Source organism: Tachypleus tridentatus, chromosome 4 (assembly GCF_004210375.1).
Source record: "Tachypleus tridentatus isolate NWPU-2018 chromosome 4, ASM421037v1, whole genome shotgun sequence".
Taxonomy (NCBI): Eukaryota; Metazoa; Arthropoda; class Merostomata; order Xiphosura; family Limulidae; genus Tachypleus; species Tachypleus tridentatus.
The window spans coordinates 26,199,516-26,224,572 of record NC_134828.1 but is presented as its reverse complement, the minus strand read 5'-3'; the positions used below and the strand labels follow the sequence as shown (position 1 = coordinate 26,224,572).

The following is a 25,057-nucleotide window of genomic DNA, read 5'->3' as shown; positions in this document are numbered from 1 at the left end:
CACATCGGACTATCTGCTGAGCCCACTGAAGCGAATCGAACCGCTGATTTTAGCGTTGTAAATCCTTAGACATACCGCTGTGCTAGCGTAGAGCTATCCCTCCGATAATATAAAATGTAAAATTCCTGTAAACGCGATACACCATTTAATTTAGTAGTTCTTGATCATTTAGCTATTGTGATAATATTTGGTTCAAGTTTGTAGACTATAAAGATTTTTTCAATGTCTTCATAAAAACTCTCTAAATTTGCAATATATTTACAAATTTGTTAAATCACAAATTTCATTAATCATATTAAAATTATTCAATTACGTATTATTGGGCATTAAGATTCATTTCTGAAACTTTAGTTATAGATTACACGTAAAAAAAATAAAAATTCAATTTCAGCTGATCTGTAACTCATTACCTACAAGTATGGTTTCTCAAATTTCGATAATTTACTAATTCATTCGCAAAAACTTAAGATGTTAAGTAATACTGCTTTCCAAAATTTGCATCATATCTTTAGTTGTTTGTTTTGTTTCTTTTATTCACAGATATTGTAACTGAAAGAAGACAGCAGAAAAGTGTTACCTTCAAGCTCAACCGGCTTAAATACACAGACAGAAATGCGAGTGACTGTCAAAGTTGAAAAAAAAAACTGTTGTGATGGTATTATACACTGCCAGATGTAGAGATTTATTTAAGGAAACATGGAAAAAGGCGTGAAATGTTACTTCGCATCACGTCCTCTTGAATACCGATTCGAGCCAAGAACCACTGGAAGTTTTTCTTCGCGTTTTCAAAATGGCGATATTTTGTAGATCCAAAACATATTTATAAACATTGGTGTGTTTTACTCTTTATGAACAGTACAGATACTTTTTATATCTATATGCATATAATTTAAGAAAAATAAATTATCTCTTGTCCCTTCTACGCCATCCTATCCGCTAACTTAAATTGAAAAATAGAAAACTCAGAGCTGGCCCTCACAATTCTAATACGTATCAATTGTTTTCTTAAAATCCTTTAAATGACTTGCATCTAACACATCTGAAATTAATTCGTTCCTAGAACAATCACCTTGTTAGAATGATAAAACTGTTTTAGCTGAAGATAACTTTCATCTTACTAAAATTCGTCCTCTGCCTAGTGGCACAGCAGAATATCTGCGGACTTACAACGCTAGAAAACGTGTTTAGATTCCTACAGTGGATCCAACACAGATAGCCCATTGTGTAGTTTTGACCTTAACTTTAAACAAACAAATAAATATACCAAAATTTATATGTATCCCCTAGTCCTACTATTCTCATCATTAATTAATTTGTGTTTCCCCTAGTCCTACCATTCTCATCATTAATTAATTTGTGTTTCCCTAGTCCTACCATTCTCATCATTAATTAATTTATGTGTGTCCCCTAGTCCTACTATTCTCATCATTAATTAATTTGTGTTTTCCCTAGTCCTACCATTCTCATCATTAATTAATTTATGTGTGTCCCCTAGTCCTACTATTCTCATCATTAATTAATTTGTGTTTTCCCTAGTCCTACCATTCTCATCATTAATTAATTTATGCATGTCCCCTAGTCCTACCATTCTCATCATTAATTAATTTATGTGTGTTCCCTAGTCCTACCATTCTCATCATTAATTAATTTATGTGTATCCCCTAGTCCTACCATTCTCATCATTAATTAATTTATGCATGTCCCCTAGTCCTACCATTCTCATCATTAATTAATTTATGTGTGTTCCCTAGTCCTACCATTCTCATCATTAATTAATTTATGTGTATCCCCTAGTCCTACCATTCTCATCATTAATTAATTTATGTGTGTCCCCTAGTCCTACCATTCTCATCATTAATTAATTTATGTGTGTCCCCTAGTCCTACCATTCTCATCATTAATTAATTTATGTGTGTCCCCTTGTCCTACTCTGTGTTAAGGAAAAGAATATTGCCAATTTTTCGTTAATATAATTAATCTCAAAAATTAAAGAGAAAATCGAATAAGCTATAACACACAAAAAAAATTAGCAACTTCTGTAAATAGTGTTATCCTATTACCTTAAATCTGCCCTTATCCTTCACAAGGGCTCCGTCATGGTACCAGGACACAGTAGGGGCAGGGTCTGCGAGAATACGACATTCAAACAATAGCTTTCTGCCTTCATCCTCTTGTCGGATGGACGGCTTCTTTTCATATGTCGGCGCGATGCCGTCGATTTGTCTGGAAAAGTTCCGAACTTTAACTAAATGACCATAGATATGATTATACTAACTTGTTCTTAACCAACACTTTGTGAGTAATATTGTAATCAGATGAATAGACTATACAGCAGAAGAAAAGTAACTTTTTAAGTCAGAAAACTCTATGAATCTCTTCATGAATTGTTATACTATTTAACTGACATAAAGTCATGCAGACTAAATACATTGCAGGTATTATTGTCGTATTATAAAAAAAAAGAAGATAAAACACACAAAAACAGCTGATATTAAATCGTATTTTCAATTCTTAGTGCGTTGTGGCTGCTGCATTATTTTGTCATTGATAGATTGTTTGTTTGTTTTGGAATTTCGCACAAAGCTACTCGAGGGCTATCTGTGCTAGCCGTCCCTAATTTAGCAGTGTAAGACTAGAGGGAAGGCAGCTAGTCATCACCACCCACCGCCAACTCTTGGGCTACTCTTTTACCAACGAATAGTGGGATTGACCGTCACATTATAACGCCCCCACGGCTGAAAGAGCGAGCATGTTTGGGGCGACGGGGATGCGAACCCGCGACCCTCGGATTACCAGTCGCACGCCTTAACGCGCTTGGCCATGCCGGGCCTTCATTGATAGAAGTCTGGTTTACATTTAACTGGAAGTCATGGTTAAGCTACTAAGCAATATAAAAGTGGCTTACATTCACCTGGAGCTGGTTAAATAGTAATTACTGATAAGGTTTCATTGGTTTTTCAAGCGTGTTTTATAAATTATTTGTGCGATAAAAGACGTGTGAGCTAATGACTTTGTTGGGTACAGGGTCTAAAATATGATTCCTCTCCTCAAAAAAAACCAACAAAATAGCATCAGTGTTGTAATTAATCTCACTAATTACTTCCAGGGTTCATTATGTAGTGTTTGTTTGTTGAATTTCATACACAGAGTAGCCGTACCAAATCCAGAAATTATGACGTAGAGGGAAAGCAGCTTTTCAACATCACCCATCGTCAGTTTTCAAGCTGCTCTTTTTCAACGAACATTGGGCTTGATCATCGTGTTATAACGCTCCCGTGGCTGAGAGAGCGTCATTTTCGATAATGAGATTCGAACCCATGTCCTATAAATTGCAAATAGAAGTTTTAACCATATGAAACTTTCACAGAAATAATTTCACCTAATACTTTCGGTCAGTTCTTTACATTGAGTGTTTTTACTCAACGTGAATCAAGACACTGCAGTAAACAGTATTAAAATAAGTTGATAATTTGGTGATTCAAGTAAGGCTAAAATATTACACTTTAGCATGCAGTAAACCATACTTTCTACCAGACTGTCATTTCACGTGTGTTATCAGATATGAAGACAGTAAACCATACCTTCTACCATACTACCTACTTCACGTGTGTTATCAGACATGAAGGCAGTAAACCATACCTTCTACCAGACTACCTACTTCACGTGTGTTATCAGATATGAAGACAGTAAACCAAACCTTCTACCATACTACCTACTTCACGTGTGTTATCAGACATGAAGACAGTAAACCAAACCTTCTACCATACTACCTACTTCACGTGTGTTATCAGATATGAAGACAGTAAACCATACCTTCTACCATACTACCTACTTCACGTGTGTTATCAGACATGAAGGCAGTAAACCATACCTTCTATCAGACTGCCTACTTCACGTGTGTTATCAGACATGAAGGCAGTAAACCAAACCTTCTACCAGATTGCCTACTTCACGTGTGTTATCAGACATGAAGACAGTAAACCAAACCTTCTACCATACTACCTACTTCACGTGTGTTATCAGACATGAAGACAGTAAACCAAACCTTCTACCATACTACCTACTTCACGTGTGTTATCAGACATGAAGGCAGTAAACCAAACCTTCTACCAGACTACCTACTTCACGTGTGTTATCAGACATGAAGACAGTAAACCAAACCTTCTACCATACTACCTACTTCACGTGTGTTATCAGACATGAAGACAGTAAACCAAACCTTCTACCATACTACCTACTTCACGTGTGTTATCAGATATGAAGACAGTAAACCATACCTTCTACCAGACTGCCTACTTCACGTGTGTTATCAGACATGAAGGCAGTAAACCATACCTTCTATCAGACTGCCTACTTCACGTGTGTTATCAGATATGAAGGAAGTAACTTAAACCTTCTACCAGACTACCTACTTCACGTGTGTTATCAGATATGAAGACAGTAACCAAACCTTCTACCATGATGCCTACTTCACGTGTGTTATCAGACATGAAGACAGTAAACCATACCTTCTACCATACTACCTACTTCACGTGTGTTATCAGATATGAAGACAGTAAACCATACCTTCTACCAGACTGCCTACTTCACGTGTGTTATCAGATATGAAGACAGTAAACCAAACCTTCTACCATGATGCCTACTTTACTTTTGTTATCGGGTATAAAGGTAGAATTGTTTTGTTCTTTTATGCAGAACCTGGTTTCACTGATATTGCTCTGAGCTGTTCTGAACTATTGTGTTTTATAAACAGTGAGTCCGATAGTAAAGCTTTTGGATTTGTGGCTGTTCTCCTGCCAGTAATTTGATATCATATTTGGTAACGTAACGAATTTATTTGTTTTTTTTCCTTACTATTTCTCTGTGCCTAATATACCCCGGTATGAGTTCTTATAATTAACAGGAATAAGTTATATTTTTTCAGTGGAAAATACTTTTCTTGTGTATTGTGAATACCAGTTAATAACAATTCATAATGTAACATTACTAGTATGTTGGACAAAGTAATGAGAATTTTGTCTAAGTCTTTTGAAGATCGTGCGAGAGACGAACAACAGTGGATGTCAACAGAACAGGTCTTAGATACCGGTGTTGGAAGGATCCCAATTCATGACGCCATTAACAAACCTTAGCCAAGTTAAAAGTCAGTGTTATTCTAGTATTGACTAAGTAATTTTTGCCCCGGAATAAAACAGTACATTGTTATTGTCCATGGTTATTTGGGATGTAATAAACCTTTCTTTTACAGGAACTATCTGTGTCTTCTGATGTACTAGATTCCAATAGATCTGTTAGTAGATGGGACACGTGACTTTCTACTGCTGGTTTTCAATTTGATATTTACTACACGGAGGATAAAGTTTATTCACTCTTCAAACTCTATTGTTTCTGTGTGTTGTGGGGTTTGTTGATTGGACAAAGAGCAAAATAGAATGTTTTGAGTCAGCATATCTTCAAACTAAATGTAATAAGTCAGGAATCTGAAACATCGCTCGACTTTAGCAACTCGATAGTTGGAGAGACTCAGTTTAACTTGATGTGTTTTATTTTTACCGAATAATTATTTAACGTTTCGTTCTTTATAACACATAGTAGTAGAGCCTTAGTTACACTTGATGTGTTTTAATACGTCTGATAATTATTTAACGCTTCATTTTTGAAAGCACATCAGTTACATATGTTCTACTCCATCTTGTAATTACATAACATTTCGTTCTTAATAACTCATAGTGGTAAAGACTCGGGTACAACTGGTATTTTTTATTCCACTTGGTAATTATTTATCGTTTTGTTTTTAATGATATATAATGGTAAAGGCTCAGAACTAAGGTTTCATGACATCATCTGATAATTATTCAAAGTTTCGTTCTTAATAACATGTAATGGAAAAAGATTCAGAATTAAGGTTTTACTCTTCCACCTGATAATTCTTTAACGTTTGGTTCCTTATTACACTGACGTAAATATTAATCAATACCCTTTCAACAACCCTGTATTCTACTTTTCAATCAGATAACGCCAGAGTAATTGTGAGCAGCTGAGGCTTAATAGTTCCAGCTTTTAATGAAAAGGTCGTTGTGACTTTTATAAATAACAATTCGCACAGTCATCTAGGACTTACTTGTGTTTTATTTTATAAATATCACGCAAAATTTCGCGAGCAAACAAAGATTTCTTATTTTCCTGACAGAAAGGAAGAGAAAGATTGCAACTTTTCTGAAAACGTGTTAACGTTACTGGTTTTTTAATTAGATTGTTATTCTCATAGTTTCGTTATTATAGCAAATAATACCTCGTGAAGTAGACTGTTACAACTGTAGAAAACAACCAACAGAAAGAAGACAACTTCGACAATTCTATTGACATCCAACAGCCAAACTTCCCAGAAAAAATTAAATATTTATATTTTCCAGAAACACCTAAAAACAACATCTTAAACGATTTTTCAAAGAATTTTCTCACAAATCAGAAAGCTAAAAAACAATATTACAAAAAGAGACATTAATTCCATTAAAAACCTAAAACAAGACAAAAACATAAAAATTCTAAAAGCAGATAAAGGCAACGCTATAGTCATAATGAACACGAATGAATACATCCAAAAAATGAAGAACATCCTATCAGACACGAACAAATTTAAACTAGTACACACAAATCTAACAAAGACACACAACACGCAACTAAACAAAATACTACTAAAAATGAAAAAAAGCCAACACAATTTCACAAACACTTTATTCCTACCTACGAAAAACCGACTCACCCACACCACAAATATACGGCATCCCCAAACCTCATAAACCAGATTGTCCACTACGACAAATAATGTCCACATATAAATCGTTTCATTACAATCTTGGTAAATACATAGCATGGGCATTCTCCAAATATGTAACATCAGCCAGCTCATTCATCAAAGACTCTTTTAATTTCAAGTCTAATCTTAAGCAACTTATTCATAAAGCCTTAATGGCCAGTTTTGATGTTATATAACTCTTTACAGAAGTCTCAACCGCTGAAGCCTGCAAGATAGCCTTGGAACTCTGTATCCGAGACCCTAACCCATCAATAGACAGTCCCAGGAACCAATTAGGAACCCTCATAAAATTCACCACGATAAAGACAAACTTCATGTTAAACAACCACAACTATATAAACAAATGGTCTAAGCATGGGCAATCCAGTATCACCAGTTCTAGCCAATATTTTTATGACACAAGTTGAAACACAAGCAATTAACACAGCATTACGTCCACCACTATACTTTTACAGATAAGTAGGCGACACGATTGCGGGATTCAGATCTACAGAACACACACTTAATTTTTTCAATCACATTAACTCTATACATCCGAACATTAACTTCACATGTAAACAGGAAGAAAGCAATCAAATATCATTTCTTAACCTCAAAATTACAAGAACCGATACACAATTTAAAACAGAAATCCACCGAAAAATCACCCACACTGGACTATACATTCTTTGGGACTCAGCACATGAAACAAAACCAAAACTCAACATACTAAGAAACCAAATAAACACAGCCATAAAACTATGCTCATCAGATAAAATTAACGACGAATTAAACAAAATAAAACAATACTTCATCAACATCAATAAGTTTCCTCCACAAACCGTAGAAAACATTATACGCACACACCTAGATAAAAAGCAAAATCAACTAACAAAAGTAAATATATTCCACGAAATAAAAAAGCAAGAAACCATATATTGCTGCATACCATACATTCCCTATATAAATAGAAAAATAACCAACATTTGGCAAAAACTAGCAACAAAATATGACAGTCCAGTTAACACCGGCCCGGCATGGCCAGGTGGGTTAAAGCGTGCGACTCGTAATCCGAGGGTCGCGAGTTCGAATCCCCGTCGCACCAAATATGCTCGCCCTTTTAGCCGTGGGGGCGTTATAATGTTACGGTCAATCCCACTATTCGTTGGTAAAAGAGTAGCCCAAGAGTTGGCGGTGGGTGGTGATGACTAGCTGCCTTCCCTCTGGTCTTATACTGCTAAATTAGGGACGGCTAGCGCAGATAGCCCTCGAGTAGCTTTGCGCGAAATTCAAAACAAACCAGTTAATACCAAATTTATTCAAAAACCAGACACAAAACTAAGGTCTAGACCAGGGGTGTGCAACAGGCGGCCCGCGGGCCACAACCCGGCCCGCCAAGCCATTTAGTGTGGCCCTAGTTGTTGTAATCTAACCATGTGGCCTGATCTGTAATCCAACGCAAATGGAATATTTTTAAAAGCATCGATCCTACGGGATTCCCAGGCTTCGACTCGACAAACTTCTAAAATTATCTTTGCTAGAGAGGAGCAGGCCGAATTCGATTGGTCGGCCTCCTTAGGGCATGAATAAGTGACGTGCACTAGCACTATTGTCTACGACTCAACGTCATGTCCTGAACCTCGCCTTCGCCCGCTGGCAACAATTTTCCCTAACCTCTGCTGTCCGTCATTCATTATTGGTGAAAATTTTACAGTTACTACAAGAGATTGAAGGTAAATTGATTATTATTTAGCATATTGTTGTGACTTTACTGAATTAATTAAAATTTTTGCTTTCAGATGCATCTGATTCTATGTACAGTGTGACCTCGTTATTCGCGGGGGTTACGTTCTTTACCCTCCCGCGAATAGCGAAAAACCGCGAATATTGGACGCAATTTTAAAACGTATATGTATGCGATTATATACTATATGAAATGCTTCCCAAACACTAATGATACTTATACTCATTGATGCAGTAATAATGTAGCAATATTGCATACTGTTATGTATTTCACTAAATTGTACCGTGCGTTACCGGGCTGTGCTTTGCCGTTTGCGTTGTTGGGGAAGCTGAGGCAGTCAGCCAATAGCAGTCCAATCTTGTTTGGTGAAGACGACAATTGATAAAAACGGCTTGATTGAGTAAATACAACAGAAATCTCCTCGAAAAGCCCTTTCAGTCTCTGTGACCTACAAAAACGCAGTTCGCGCATAACCCGCGAATATGCGGGGCCGCGAATGGCGAACCGCGAATAGGCGAGGTCACACTGTATTTTGCTATTCTTAATTAATTTAAGTACCGGAAGGCTATGATCGGGATGCCAATTTAGAAACATGTGTTTCTGTCCATAAGAGGTTCCATGTGTAAATAAATTCTATGTTTTTTTTTACTTTGCCATTTTCGTGAGAATAATTTTTGTTTTGATTTCAGGGCTAGTAAAATGTCAGCAGTTAAGAAACGAAAAATTGATGATGAGGGAAGGTTATTCAACAGTGAATGGTGCACAAAATATCTTGTTGTCCCACATAATCAAGGTGTTGTCTGCCTCGTCTGTCAAACTACAATTGTAGTCATGAAAGAGTACAATATTAAGCGACATTACGCAACTAAGCACTCCTCCCAGTTTGATGAAATTGTTGGTCAGGCACGAAAGGACAAAATTGAACATTTAAAACATCCATTGAAAAGCAACAAGGTGTTTTACCACTTTCAAGAAAAATTCAGAACTGGTGACAAAACTGAGTTTTAAGCTTTGTGAATGTATGGCAGAAAAGGAAAGCCTTTCAGTGATGGAGAATTTATTAAAATTGTTTAACAATATTCACAGAATATGCATGTCCAGAGAAAAAATATTTGGTGGAGCAAACTAGCCTTTCCGCTTTACTGTCTCACGCAGGACAAAAGATCTTTCAGAGGACATCAAAGAAACTTTGAAAGAGAGATTGAATTCGTGTGAAGCTTTCAGTCTGGCTTTGGATGAAAGCACTGATATCAATGACACATCCCAACTTGTCATTTTCATCAGAGCTGTTACTGCAGGCTTTGATGTTTTCGAAGAGTTTTAGATATGGCAAGCCTTTCCTCCACAACCACAGGACAGGATATTTGTGAACAAGTGCTTAAGGTTGTAGAAAAGTTTGAACTGAATCCTTATAAATTATGTGGTGTTACAACAGATGGTGCTCCTTCCATGACAGGTAGGACAAATGGATTCACCAAGAAATTTCTAACTGCAATTGGAGCACAAGACGTAGTTGTAAGCCATTGCATTATTCACCAAGAGAGCTTGTGCACCAAAGTTCTGGATTTTGCAGAAGTCATGAAAAATGTCGTCCAATGCGTAAATTATATTCGAACACGAGGATTAAATCATCGACAATTTAAAACTTTTTTAGATGAGCTGGACAGTGAGTATTCAGATGTTTTTACTTCTCTGCTGTACGTTGGCTTAGTAGAGCTGCTACTTTGAAGAGATTCTGGAATCTGCGAGAGGAGATTAAGTTTTCATGGAGAGCAAACGTCAGAATGTGGACTTCTTGAGCAATGAGAACTGGCTGAATGACTTAGCATTCCTCACAGACATTACACAGCATCTGTCTGATTTAAACTTAAAACTACAAGGGAAAAGTCAACTTGTGAATAAGTTGTTTGAGCATATTTGTGCTTTTGAGAAGAAATTGGAACTTTTCCAGGTTCAGTTGAGAAGAGCCATATTGATCCATTTTACATGTCTTGCAACCAGGAAACTGGAATTTCCTAATCTGGATTGCACCAAATATGGAACCAGTGTACAAAAGCTGCGTGATGAGTTTGCAAACAGATTTCCAGATTTCAGACAAACTGAAATTAGATTGAAATTGTTCGCTCAACCTTTTGATTTGGCAGTGGAAGACAGTCCTGATGATTGCCAAATGGAACTCATTGAACTGCAGGCTGACATGGACACTAAAAGGAAATTCTCTGAAAACAGTTTGCTAGACTTTACAAACTCTGTGTACGTGAAAAGTTTCCCAATTTGTCCCGTCATGCACAAAGAATTGCCTCCCTTTTTGGTAGCACCTACTGCTGTGAGCAATTTTTCTCCAAAATGAAGCTCATCAAAACCAAATGTAGAAGTCAGCTGACTGATGAACATTTGACCAGTCAGTTAAGAGTGGCAACCACTTCTGTCAAAGCTGATATTGACAAGCTCTGCAAGGACTCTAAATTTCAAGTGTCGCACTAAAATGATCACTCATGCAAAAATATAAAATATTATTGCTTGCATTTTGAGAATTTTTTTTAATTTATTGTGCATGTACACGAATAAGCTTGTTTTTTAAGTGGCCCCGCTTGATTGATGAAGTTGGTTATATGGCCCACCGACGAAAAATGTTGCACACCCCTGGTCTAGACTGTGTAAAAACTACACTGACAAACACCACACCAACATTATTTATAAAATACAATGTCATAACTGTCACGACTTCTATATTGGAGAAACAAGTAGAAAAATTGAAACCAGATTCAGAGAACACAAAAAGTCACCTTCACACGTTTTCGAACACTGCAAATCAAATAAACACAACATAACCACAGAAAACACCCAAATACTAAATAAAGAAACAAACATAAACAAACGCAAAATTAAAGAAGCCTTACTTATACAACAACTCAAGCCCAAAATAAATCAATACAAAGGTTTGTTTGTTTTTTAGTTTCGCATAAAGCTACTCAAGGGCTATCTGTGCTAGCCGTCCCTAATTTAGCAGTGTGAGACTAGAGGGAAGGCAGCTAGTCATCACCACCCACCGCCAACTTTTGGGTTACTCTTTTACCAACAAATAGTGGGATTGACCGTCACGTTATAACGCCCCCACGGCTGAAAGGGCGAACATGTTTGGCGCGACGGGGATGCGAACCCGTGACCCTCAGATTACGAGTCGCACTCCTTCACACGCTTAGCCATGCCGGGCCCCCAATACAAAGCAACACCTTTATACCTATATTAATAAATATAATCAAACATCTAAGCACGCCCTCTACATTCCTACACTCAGATACACAACTCCCTTTAAACATGTGGTCAGCTATCGGTCAGTTACCTCTTTTTTTCTTTGTGAACCTGACGATGACTGAAGAAGGTCGAAACGTTGTTCGCTTCTCTACATAAAAATTTTCTCAACTCAAACCAGTTGTTTCCACATATATATTTTTCTCTACAAGTGAGTTTTCTCGTTATCACTGTTTATTACTACTGCAGATCCGTACTTACAAAAATGTAAAACCTTATTTACAAGTTTGTTACAACTGTAGTTCCGTACTTACAAAAGTGTAAAACCTCAGTTAGAAGTTTGTTACAACTGTAGATCTGTACTTACAAGAATGTAAAAACCTTATTTAGAAGTTTGTTGCTTGTTTTGTTTTGGAATTTCGCACAAAGCTACTCGAGGGCTATCTGTGCTAGCCGTCCCTAATTTTGCAGTGTAAGACTAGAGGGAAGGCAGTTAGTCATCACCACCCACCGCCAACTCTTGGGCTACTCTTTTACCAACGAATAGTGGGATTGACCGTAACATTATAACGGGAGGGCGAGCATGTTTGGCGCGACGCGGGCGCGAACTCGCGACCCGCGGATTACGAGTCGCACGCCTTACGCGCTAGGCCATGCCGGGCCAAAGTTTGTTGCAAGTGTAGAGCCGTACTTAACAAGAAGTCGAATTTCTTGTGCATCTAAACAGCTTGCCATGTTTTCAGTTCTCTTGTTGGAGCTAAAAATATACTTTACCAGTAAGTTAACAAGGATATTTATATTTTCTGACAGTTTAGTTCCCAGTAAAAACTTCTCTGTACAGTCGCTTTGTCATACGTTCTTTTCCAAGTTGTAGCCAATGCTGAATAATCAAAGAAGGAAATTTTTTGTTTGACTGTTTTTTGAGCCAGGATTTTTCATTTATGAGATGTTATAAAAAATATAATTAGGCTTAACTCCTGGTACTTCATTCAAATCCTTTTATTGTACGGTCGAGCCATTTTAAATAACTTTCTTTAAATTTTTATTTAAAGATTTTTTGGTTTAATAGTGAATAACATAAATTCGTTCTTCTCGGGGGTAGAAACGTTCAGGAAAAAAAAATGAAAAATTCAAAGTTTTTCGATAGCTGAATAATTCAAGGTTTTGGTAATAATTCAAGTTTTTGTGTTGTTTTTTTGCGAGTTTTTTTTTTGGGAATTCAGCACAAAGCTATACAATGGTCTATATGTGCTCTGCCCACCACGGGTATCGAAATCCGGTTTGTAACGGTGTGAGTCCACAGACATAGCGTTGTACCACTGAGGGCAAAGTGTGTATCTGTGTGTGTTTTCTTATAACAAAGCCACATCGGGCTATCTGCTGCATCCACTGAGGGGAATCGAAATCTTATTTTTAGCGTTGTAAAATCCGAAGACTTTCCCATGTCCCAGGGGAAACTTTTGCGAGAAAGTCTTTTTAACGTATATTGTTATTCGCACAAAGCTACTCGAGGGCTATTTACAGCCGTCCCTAATTTTAAAATGATAGACTAGAGGGAGGGCAACTTGTCAACTTCACCCAACACCGACTCTTCGGATTTTTAATCGAACAATGGAGTCAATTGTCACATATTAATGCACCTACGGCTGAAAGATCGAGCATGTTCGGTGATAGGATTCGAACCCGCAAGCCGCGAATTAAGTATCTTAACAACCAGGCCACGACAGGCCTATACTTTTTTTGATAACTCTTCAATCATTTAAGCTCCCTTTTATGAGTGGATGGCTCTTGGATAACTCTGAATCAGACATAGTTAGGTGCTTAGAAGTTTCGAGTCTTGAGACCAAAGGCAGCCCCTCCCCGATAGTACAGCGGTATGTCTTCGGATTTACAACGCTAAAATCAGGGGTTCGATTCCCCTTGGTGGGCTCAGCAGATAACCCGATGTGGCTTTGCTATAAGAAAACACACACCAAAGGCGCAGGACTTTTCGGCGTTTCAGTATAATATCTAGCATGTTTTTTTAACCTGAGTTTTTAAGACACGAACTAGGAATTCAGGACATTGTCAATTAGAATTAGGGTTCAGAAGCCGTGTGCTAGTATATAAAGTCGTTTTAACAAATTTTAACTTTAAGCACAAGCACATAACGTGATTATTTGATAATAACCTTGAAATATTTTTGCTTTTTTGTCGTCATTGCTGGAATTTTCGCTTTAAGTTGTAGTTCCTACTTTTGTTTGCAATATCCACAGTTAACTGCAAAGCTACGTCATAACTCCTACACATAAAGTTATATAAAGAAACATTTGGTGTAACTTATCAGAAAACTCTAGCTGTGAATAATCAGTTTCTAATCGGTTCTGAAGTGTCGACGAAACTTAGAAGATTCAAGTGGGTTGTTGGTGTCATAAGGTTTAGGATTACTCAGGGGTAAAACACCTACATACGTACATTTCTAACGTGTGTTGTGTCGCAGTTTGGAATAGAATAATACAAAACCTTTATAGAATGTATATTGTTATAGTTTCACTAAAATAATACACACACCTTTCTAGTTTGTGTTATTTCACAGTTTTAAGCAGAATAATATGACACCTTTCTTGTCTGTGTTGTGTCATAGTTAGAAATAGAACAATATACATACTTTTGTAATGTGTGCTGTATCGTAGTTTAGACTATGAATGCTATGCACACTGTTTTAATATGTCATATCACAGTTTGGTCTCTGAATAATAAACTACTTGATTAAACCTAATCTACCATTTGTGTTTAGCAACCCACACTAGATCCTTTTGTTACTGTAATAAGAACCTCGAGTAAGCCTACTCTTCCATACGTGTGTCTAGTAACCTCCATTAAAACCTGCTATTACTCTGACAAGAACCTTCATTAAGCCATCTGTACCACGTGTGCGTTTAACAACTCTCACTAGATCCCGCTGCTGCTGTGTTAAATACCTTGATTATTGTCTTTGTTTGTCATACAACTTTACATAAAGACATAAAATATATAATACCTTATTTATTTATAATTAAGCAGAAAATTACACAATGAGCTATCTGTTCTCTGCCCACCATGGTTATCAAAATCCAGTTCCTAGCATTGTAAATCCTGCAGACATAACACTGTGCGACTGGAAGGCTGTAATGACCAGTATTTCATGTAAAGCCTGCAGACATAACACTGTGCGACTGGAAGGCTGTAATGACCAGTATTTCATGTAAAGCCTGCAGACATAACACTGTGCGACTGGGGGGCTGTAATGACTAGTATTTCACTACAATGAATATATCTCATCTCATTAACAAGATAAAAATGTAACCATCATACTATTATATGTGGCATTATCATCCACCTAGTGAGACAGATTTGAAAAAATTTCAAATTTCCTAATTTTTTATTAATAGCAAAGTAAGCTGAAAGTTTGAAACTACAACAACAATGAAATTAACAAATAACTGGTTTTAAATAAAATAAATGCTATTTATTTTTGTCCTCATTTTGATTTGTAAGTTTCTTAAATAATAATAATACAAGGCTGCGATGGTATTATCGTCTTGAAATTTTTACGCGTTGTACAGGCCCGGCACGGCCAAGCGTGTTAAGGCGTGCGACTCGTAATCTGAGGGTCGCGGGTTCGCATCCCGGTCGCGCCAAACATGCTCGCCCTTTCAGCCGTGTGAGCGTTATAATGTAACGATCAATCCCACTATTCGTTGGTAAAAGAGTAGCCTAAGAGTTGGTGGTGGGTGGTGATGACTCGCTGCCTTCCCTCTAACCTTACACTGCTGAATTAGGGACGGCTAGCGCAAATAGCCCTCGAGTAGCTTTGTGCGAAATTCAAAACAAACAAACAAACACGTTGTACAGTGGTTCTCGTACGCTGGATCCGAAAATGATATCCATTTTGCTCCATTACTTACATATTTTTCACAAATCGTCATATGTACTTCAACATAAATGAACCATTTTCATTGAAATCTGACCACATCTTGTTATGCGTAAAATGTTGACAACCACTGACAAAGTAAACGAAACAATAATTTGATCTAAGTAACAGATTTTTTGTCTTTTAGATTTTTAAAATAAACCTTATTTGATAGTAAAAATAAAATATTAGTTTAGAAATCTTAGTAGCTGAATTATAGAAAATATGGTGTTGAAACCAAAACAACTTTTATGAAGTTTAAATTCGCAGGCATATGTAATAATTAAATTTCACTTACTAAACCTACTTTACGCTAAAACAGTTGTTATTTATGCAAGCGATGACATAAATACCTAAGACTAACACTAGCCGGCCTGATAAGGCCAACTGTTGAACGAAGGCTTTCACAAAGCTGTAACCGAAATAATTTGGTTAACTGTTTGTTTGTTTGTTTTGGAATTTCGCACAAAGCTACTCGAGGGCTATCTGTGCTAGCCGTCTCTAATTTAGCAGTGTAAGACTAGAGGGAAGGCAGCTAGTCATCACCACCCACCGCCAACTCTTGGGCTACTCTTTTACCAACGAAAAATGGGATTGACCGTCACGTTATAACGCCCCCACGGCTGAGAGGGCGAGCATGTTTGGCGCGACTCGGGCGCGAACCCGCGACCCTCAGATTACGAAGCTCACGCCTTAACGCGCTAGGCCATGCCAGGCCTAATTTGGTTAACAAATTATTGCCTAATTTTCTTTGCTGTCACCCATACGTTTTGAACGTGACATGGCAAGAAAATACTCTTTCTGCTTTATGAGTGGACAAATGTATTGATTTGTACGTGTAACTGTTAGTTCCTTATTTCATGTACTACCACATTAAAGTCCAATCAGCTTTGATAATGTGAGTTTGTTTTGGTTTGGTTTGAATTTCAAATAAGGCCACACAATGATTATCTGTGTTAGTTGTCCCTAATTTAGCAATTAAAGACTAGAGGGATGGTAGCTTGTCATCACCACCCTCCGCCAACTTTTGGGTTACTCTGTTAGAAACGAACAATGGAATTGACTGTAAAATTATAAATCCCCCATGGCTGAAAGGATGAGTATGTTTAGTGGTATGGGGATTCCAACCTGCGACCCTCAGAATGTAAGTCAAGTGCCTTAACCACCTGGTCATACAAGGCCAGAACGAAACTTCATAGTGTTATGATTCAGCATAAAACTGCACAATGGCTGTGTCCCTCGTGGAACGAACCCAGAATTCTAACGTTACAAGCCATCAAGCTTATTGCTTAACAAGTGTCAGTTTAACATAAAGTTATAGTTCAACTATAATTCTACTGCTTTGCTTTAATTTGTTTCGAAGTTTAAATAAAACCAAGGTCATATTCAAAGCTACCAAATACAATACAATAAAGTACAGACCAACGAATACACAGTGTCAAAATAATCTATATGTCATGTTGTGTGTATAGGGCGGATTATTTACAGTAGATGTCTGTGACTTGTTGGCGATATATCTCAACAACACAGAGTCCACTTGGTTTAAAATAATATGTTAAAACAAGTCAAACGTATGTACAATTTGTTCATTACACTGTTGGTTATCACAGTTTTATCCAGAGTTTTAAATAATTGTTTCGTTTTCGTCAAAGTTCACATAGACTGGTTCAGTTACTTTAGAATGCAATTTGACAAGACGAATTATACTCTGTTATTACAATACAATCAGTGATAATCTTACTTTAAAAATCGCCACTATACGCTCTTTATGGCAAAACCCACAATCGCGCAGTCGAGATCTAACTACAACGAACTATATTTTCGACACGGAAGGTCTAGAATGTTCCACACACTACTAGATATTATGATGCAATAATACACAATTAAACAGAAAAACTCAGAGAGTTCTAGTAGCATGACTTATTAATATACCAATTACCAATTCATTACTATTAAACTATACGACGTAAACACACTTGCGATAAACTATCACTTCGAAAAATAACTAAATTTTACACTCGGGCTATATAAACTATCTAAATAATAACACTTGTATTAAACTGAAACAGTCATATACATCTAACAATATATACAGGGGCGTAGATCCTGGGAGCATGGGGATACATCCCCCCTTCATTTTAGGTGAAGGTACGATGCATACAATCATCCCCCCCTACAGTTTGGTCTGTTGAATTGTTCTATTGCATCACAGGCCTTCAAATTGTGTGTTTGTTCTTGTGATTCTCGTGTTCTTACCATTCGAATTACATAATTAGGCCTAGATGTAGGCTTTTTCAGTAGCCGAAATGTAAATCTTTAATATAGGCGTGCTTCTAAGCTTTTCGATCTAAGCGATAGTTCGTAAGTATCAGTCAGTAGGCCTAAGTATACATGCAAGTTTCGTGGCAACAAGATTGCTCTGTGACTGCATGTTTACAGCTTTCAGGTTCACGTAATCAGAGATTACCAATTTGCAAACTGAAAAGCCCACATAAGTGGTTGCAAAATCATCCCCCCCCCATCGGGTGTAAAAAATCTACACCCCTGAATATATATATATATTATTTTAAAGTGAATTTATAAAAAAATATTTCTTTATCCTTAACTGAAGACAAAAATGACAGCTTCTTTTAATCAGAGGTATCAAGACACCAACGAAGGGGGGGGGCGATTCCCCTCGATAGACTTAGAAGATAATCCGATGTGGCTTTGGTATAGACAAAAACAATAAAACGTTTTATCCTCGAATAACGTTCAATACCACCGTTTGTATTAGCCATGGTCGTCTCTTAGGGATAAAAGTAACAAAACAGAGTTGCAGGTTATATGTCGCGGCCAGCGAGGTTTTGCTTCGATACCAGCTCTCACAAAGCACGCTCAGGTAGGTAGGCCTCTTTGGCAGCAACAACTAATAAATATTATACAATATATTTGTGAAGTGTTATTATATATAGACTTATAACTGGAATCCCGTACTTTGTTAGTAACAAATGACGTAACTTAAATTAGCATCGGTCTTACTGTGATGTTTGGTTTATTTTGAATTTCGCGCAAAGCTATACGAGGGCTATCTGCGTTAGCCGTCCCTAATTTAACAGTGTAAGACTAGAGGGAAGGCAGCTAGTCATCACCACCCATCGCCAACTCTTGGGCTACTCTTTTACCAACGAATAGTGGGATTGACCGTCACGTTATAATGTCCCCACGGCTGAAAGGGCGAGCATGTTTGGTGCGACGGGGATTCGAACCCGAGACCCTCGGGTAACATCACATAAATATTACATGTAAATATCATGCTCCACCAAATAAGGTATTGTACATCCTATAACTGACCTGTATCTTTTTCAGTGTATATCAAATTGATTAAATAACAAAAGAACAAAAATTATAGCTTTCAATTTTTAATTAACAGAAATAGATAAACAAAAAGTAGCGAAACAATGAAATGCAGTTTCCCGACATCCTGGGGAACCAATCCGCATCTACTAATAATTAAACACACTTTTTTTTTCTCTAATGATTGGTTATAATTACAATCAGTGTAAACGTAACTGGGAATGTATTAGCTCATAAGCGAAATGAGAAAGAATGGTTTCCAATTTTATCCGTCTAAATACGGTGGCGCTGAGAGTGACGGTAGACTTAGTGTAATATTCTTTTCCACCAAGACTAACTGCTTAGGTCAGCAGGTTCTTTATATACACGTACTTTTCAGCAGTACAAACAACATTAAGTAGATTTTTGGTATTTCCGTTAAGCATTAAACTCAGGAGCTTTCTAAATAAACGTTTTTTCACCTTTGCCAAAAGGAACTCGTATCCTGACTCATACATAAGTCTATTTCGAAGTAGACTCTTCGTTTTACACGAAGTATGCAAGAAGAAAACATTAACACAAACTAAGATGATTTTTTTTTTAAATTTCGCGCAAAGTTACACAAAAGCTATCTGCACTTGCCGCCCCCAATTTTGAAGTGTAATAGAGGGAAGGCAGCTAGTCATCACTACCCACCGCCAACTCTTAAGCTACTCTTTTACCAACTAATAGTGGGATTTACTGTAACATTATGACGCACTCACAGGAGAAAGGGTGAACATCATTGGTGCGACGGGGATTCGAACCCGCGACCCTCAGATTATGAGTGGAGCGCCCTAATCACCTACCCATGCCAGGCCATAATGAAAGTACCACGTACTTTACCTGACTATTCAAAAAACATTTAGGTATGTGGTTTGTTAAGACCTGGACAGAAGTTTACAGCCCCCGTGGTTCCACGTGTTTATATTTTGCTGTCAACCTTACAACGTGGTCAGTAAAATGCCAGAGGGAGATTTACGGCCCACGTATTATCAATTTCGAAAAATTGTATTTTTTTCAGATATTCTTATAACTGCTCGTTGAAACATCTGTTAAAACATTTAGGGGTGTATATGCTAAGCTATAACCTTACAAAGTTAACTTATTTTTTTAAATTTTACCGAGATTAAATAATTCTCAAACTAAAAACTAACTTCGTACTTGTTTTAAACTTTATTTGTTTTACAGCAATATTTTTCCTGCAGAACATTATTAAATAAACAGTATTTTAGTTTACATTATTGGATAGTTTGGTAAAATAATTTATATTGAGGTATCGTTTCAACAAAGATCTTTACATTATTAGAAGTTGTGAATGAGGTTGTTTACTTACTCGTCGTAAGGCTCGTCTGCAGCTGTAATAGTAAAAACAACAAAATTAGTCTTCACTTAATTTCCAGAAAACTATTATTTATCACTTCTAGTAAAATATGCAGTATTTTTTTTAAATTAGTGTAAGAAAACAGTACACAAAGATTCATTTAAATAACTAAATATTTTTTTGTGTAAACACACACTTAAGAAATGATAATTAGGCTTAGCATTTTAATTAACACGTAGAATGAATAGTTAAGAAATTAAGTTTTGTAATTTTGATAAGAAACAACGATATGTTTCGGAATCAGAACACAAAATATTAGTTTTGTAATTGTTAGTAATAAGGGTAAATATTTGGGCAACAATATGTATCTCATTTTCATTAAACAAAGTTATAAAACGGTTTTCAATTGTTAACAGATAGACTTAGTAAAAGTCACAGTGCATTTTCGAAATTTGAACATAAAAATTTATGATATGTAATAGTTAAGAAGAAGAGTTGGTTTAAAGAAACATGCAACAAAAACAGTTTTAGGGTTTGTAATTTTAACAGAAATACTTAATATGAAGTAACAGCACGTCGTTGTTGTGTAAACAAATATATATATTTTTTAAGTTAAGGTTTGCACTTATTGATACTAAAACTTAATATTCAAGCAACAACAGTTTTTAAAAATTTAAATACAGTTATAAAATTGTAAGGTTTATAGTTGTTAATGCATAGACTAAATAAATTAAATAATATGTATTTGATATATGAAGAAATAGTTATAAAATTTATTGTTTTACTTGGTACAGAAAGGCTTAGTATGAAGCAACAATTGCGTCTTATTAACTTCAAAACAGTTATCAAATTTAAGGATTGTATAAATATGACTATCAACAGGCAGAATTAATAAAAAGCAACAATACATCTCTTTAAACTTAAACACTTATAAAATTTAAGGTTTTAACTGTTGAAAATTAAGGATTTGCAATTTTTAATAGGCAGGCGTAATTTAAAAAGGCTAATACGTACTTTTTTTAAATTTCGCGCAAAGCTACTCGAGGGCTATCTGCGCTAGCCGTCCCTAATTTTGCAGTGTAAGACTAGAGGTAAGGCAGCTGGTCATCACTACCCACCGCCAACTCTTGGGCTACTCTTTCACCAAAGAATAGTGGGATTGACCCTCACAATATAACGCCCCCACGGCTGAAAAGGCGAGCATGTTTGGTGCGACAGGTTTGCGAAGCCGCGACCCTCAAATTAGGAGTCGTACGCCTTAACCCACCTGGCCATGCTAGGCCAATACCTACTTGTAATACGAATATATCTAAAAGTTAAGATATGTAGTTGTTAACAGATAGCAACATTGTAAATTGAACAAGTAGTTTCGAAAGTTAAGTTTTCTAATTATTAACAGCGAGACTAATTCAGAAGAATTAATACGGCTTTGTACTGTGTAATTTCAACAAATGGTTATAAATTTTAAGGTATGTAATTGTTAACGGAAAACTTGATGAGAATCAATATTTCTAACGGTCATCATTACTTTGTCTACAAAGCAAGCTAGGAATAATTGGACACTGCAACCTTCAGAGAAACTGTTTAATAATACTATTATAAGTTCATAACAAGTAAATTGTATTTAATCGGCTTTGTGCGCTACGAACGTGTACATTAACTAATCTTTAAAAGTGATTTACTTACCGTTTTTGGTGGTGATGTTTTTTGTCAGTGTTTAATGTTTCTTATGTTCGCACTAGTTAAATATTTCACCACTGGGTGCGCTAGTGGTAACAGTTAAATAAATCCATCTATTCTTGTATTTAGTCTAACCAGTGAGACTGTTTAAAATTTTTGCTTATACACCTCCACAAAAATCAAGCCATTATTTATCACACCAATGATAAAAATTAAATTTTGAATCCCATTAAACAGGAGACTCGTGTAGAAGTTATAGCTCATGCAGTTCGAAAATTTTGTGTAATAAAAAATCAGGTTAAATAAATACAAAACAAACGACGCCAGACGTAGCACTTTGATTTATGTTTACTCTGGCAAGCTCTCGCTGAACTGCACTCCATCGGTCGTTTTCAGACATCTGGTGGTTAAACATAGCAATCACCGATTTAATTATCACCTTCCTCTTGAAAGCCCCTAGTAGTTCAGCGATAAATCTGAGGGCTCATACATTTAAAAATCTGATTTCGATCACAGCAAAAATAACCCATTGTGTAGATTTGTGCTTAAACAATAAACTAACCGTACTGAAATTTCATCTTTTTAAAGAAATCTTGCTGTTTTTATTTGTTTTCATTTAAATGACGGAAACGTTTAGTAGTTTTGAAAATATGCATTCGTGTTTCCATGTTGTAGGTTTACATAAAGTTCTGTTAGAAAAAAAAAATTGTAGTATGAAAAAATTAGTAGCTATTTTAATCGTTTCATAGTCAAGGAAAGTTTCCTGATTTTTTAGCTTCCTGACATAAATTACGTGCTTTTGTACGATGCGTTCCATTGTATATGGAAGAAAACTTTCTTTGCTTTCTTTACGTGATGCCATCTAGTGTCGTACTGAAAATATATTTTTATTTCAAGTTTGCTTCTTACGTTAACTTAGCTGTTTTATAGGAAGGTATGGAAATATAGGTAACGAGTTACCCTGTAAAACCTGATTCACAAACATTTCGTTTGAAAGAAGTCAACAAAACAGAAAATATAGAAAGCATTTCTTTCATTTAAACAAACAAAAGAGTGACGAACAAATAACTAGTGAATATCAAATTTACAAAATTTGACTCGTTATTTTAAATCATAGATTGTTTGTTTGTTTTGAATTTCGCACAAAGCTACTCGAGGGCTATTTGCGCTAGCCGTCCCTAATTTAGCAGTGTAAGGTTAGAGGGAAGGCAGCGAGTCATCACCACCCACCACCAACTCTTGGGCTACTCTTTTACCAATAAACAGTGGGATTGACCATCACATTATAACGCCCCCACGGCTGAAAGGGCGAGCATGTGTGGTGGAAGAGGATTCGAACACGTGGATTACGAGTCGAACGCCTTAACCCACTTGGCCATGCCGAACGTAGTGTTTACTGTACGGAAAACAATAAGTTACTTACTGTACGAAACAATAGATTACTTATTATATAGAACACAATATATTATTTACTGTATGGAACATAACACGTTATTTGTTGTATGGAACACAATATTTTATGTGCTGTATGGAACATAACACGTTACTTATAAAATCAACCACAATATTTTATGCACTGTATGGAACATAACACGTTACTTATTATATCGACCACAACATATTATTTGTTGTATGGAACATAACATGTTACTTATTTTATGGAACACAATATATTATTTATTGATCGGAAGACAATATTTATTGTACGAAATGCAACGGGTCACTTATTGTATAAAACACAGTTGTATGTATGTTGTCTTAGTAGCCCTGTTACAAACAGAGATACTTACGAGTGAAGTTCAAATTTATCGACGCACTGACTGCTCCTTGCTTATTCTTTGCTTTGACCTTATACAATCCAGCATCTGTTTCGATAACGTCATCCAACTCCAAGCTAATGTTGTATTTGTTCGGTCCAGTTTCCGTTACTTTAGTCAGAGTTCGAAGATCGTCTATAAGTTTAGTTTCTTCTCTAAACCACGCTACTTCCGGACGAGGGTTAGCTACTAACTGACACTCGAACACTAACTTATTTCCATCATCTTCCTGTCTCAGTTTTGGTTTATGTACAAACGTTGGAGCAACTTCATCTTGAATGGCCATTTTTCAGCCTGCTTCCACCGCACGCGAGCACTAAGTGCGTGAGACACGGTCCGTGCACGACACGGAGAGTTTCGCGGAACGTTCACCAAGTATCGCGGTGAGCCTGTGTTGAAACATCAACTGGAAAGCGTCTATCTGCAAAACGAGAAGACAGTACTTTAAATACGAGGAGGAAAGAGGCGAATTTCCAGGGAATATATAAACTAAAATCTGCTAACCTGAATCACCCTTCCTTGTCAGTCCCCACTTTAAATGACTCAAGATATTTGCCCCCATAATATCAGTTAACTATAAAATGTAATTTTCGAACCTTGAAAAAGTTGTTAATGTATTCTGAAAAATCAATTTGCTGAGCTCTCACACGAGCCCACCTGACGACCCTGGTCTCGAGGTGTAATCCCCTCTGTACTCTCGTTATCGGCGGTCCTATAAATATATTTGTGTGATTATGACTTACCTATACACAGTTCAAACACAAAAACTTTCAGACACGACAACTTTAAACAAGGAAATATACACTGACATGTAAAACGTTACTGATAAGTGGGTGTTTGTCAAGTGTGCTTTTATTGGTTAGATTTGTTATATGTTGTTTAAAATAGACTTTTTTTCCGACAATTCACACAAACATTGGGTCCTTTATTCTTAAACAACGTGAGAGTACTGGTTTCAGTTTCGTTTATACCAACATGTACCCGTTTAGTTAAAATAAAGACGTTTGTTAAAATGAGTGATACTTAGTGAAGGACTTGAGTCCGTAATGGTCCGTCTGACACTACTTACCTAAAAATAAACAGAAAACGAAAAAGAAAAACTTCGAATCAATTCTTAGGCAGTAAGAAAGAATTTAGATCGTTGTTACTTTAAGGAGCA

At 36.5% G+C, this 25,057-nt stretch overlaps 1 protein-coding gene across 2 annotated transcripts in view; it reads right to left on the bottom strand.

Annotated features, from left to right (window-relative positions):
• The window catches only part of LOC143248726 (neural cell adhesion molecule 1-like), a 50,320-nt gene extending 25,616 nt beyond the window's left edge, over window positions 1-24,704 (bottom strand). The window contains exons 1-4 of one of the 2 annotated variants that reach the window (XM_076497390.1): window positions 24,642-24,704; window positions 23,872-24,319; window positions 20,414-20,435; window positions 2,061-2,223 (exon numbers count right to left, since the gene is read on the bottom strand). In XM_076497390.1, the coding sequence (XP_076353505.1) occupies window positions 2,061-2,223; window positions 20,414-20,435; window positions 23,872-24,184 (498 nt within the window). In that variant the 5' untranslated portion in view covers window positions 24,185-24,319; window positions 24,642-24,704. Of the gene's footprint in view, window positions 1-2,060; window positions 2,224-20,413; window positions 20,436-23,871; window positions 24,320-24,494; window positions 24,613-24,641 lie in introns of those variants that run through there. The other variant, XM_076497389.1, reaches the window with a different exon arrangement.
• Window positions 24,705-25,057: the final 353 nt, after the last annotated feature.